This window comes from Pygoscelis adeliae, unplaced genomic scaffold (assembly GCF_000699105.1).
Source record: "Pygoscelis adeliae isolate BGI_AS28 unplaced genomic scaffold, ASM69910v1 Scaffold402, whole genome shotgun sequence".
Lineage (NCBI taxonomy): Eukaryota > Metazoa > Chordata > Aves > Sphenisciformes > Spheniscidae > Pygoscelis > Pygoscelis adeliae.
The window spans coordinates 6,881,195-6,881,767 of record NW_008824411.1 but is presented as its reverse complement, the minus strand read 5'-3'; the positions used below and the strand labels follow the sequence as shown (position 1 = coordinate 6,881,767).

Here is a 573-nt window from a genome sequence, read left to right as displayed (position 1 = left end):
GGCTCACCTGTGTGTTTTCTTCCAGGATGGCTCGCTTTGGGGAGGCGGTGGCCGGCAGGCTGGGCTCCGGAGACGGGGGGTCCGACCAGAACCGGAGCCGGCAAGGACCTCCTGCTCCTGCGGGAGGGACCCCGGGAGCCTTCAAGCAAACCAAAGCGCAGAGAGCCCGGACTATGGCTCTGTACAACCCCATCCCTGTCCGGCAGAACTGCTTCACCGTCAACAGATCGCTCTTCCTCTTTGGGGAAGAGAACATAGTCAGGAAATACGCTAAGAAGCTCATCGACTGGCCATATCCTTTCTGCGCCCCCCATGAGCCCCCCCCTTGCTCCCTGGATTTGCCTCGGTGGCCGCCCAGGACACGTGTGTGTGGCACTAGCTGGCAGGTAAGCGCCTGCCTTCTGCTCTGCTTTGGCTTGTGGCGAGGGGTGCCCCGTCCCCTGGGGATGCTCTCCTCGCCCTGTTGCAGCTTCCCCTCCTGTGCTCTGCTTGGTGCCTGGCAGGGAGCTGAGCCCTTTCTGCCCACAAGGACTCCCCCCCCCCCAGCCCCCCCTCCGGCTGGGTCTCGGAAGT

General features: G+C 64.0%; 1 protein-coding gene across 1 annotated transcript in view; it reads left to right on the top strand.

The window, feature by feature from the left end:
• Positions 1–26: 26 nt before the first annotated feature.
• The window catches only part of CACNA1E (calcium channel, voltage-dependent, R type, alpha 1E subunit), a 101,400-nt gene continuing 100,853 nt past the window's right edge, over positions 27–573 (top strand). The window contains exon 1 of the mRNA XM_009320728.1: positions 27–292. Coding sequence (XP_009319003.1) covers positions 27–292 — 266 coding nt within the window. The remainder of the gene's footprint in view (positions 293–573) is intronic.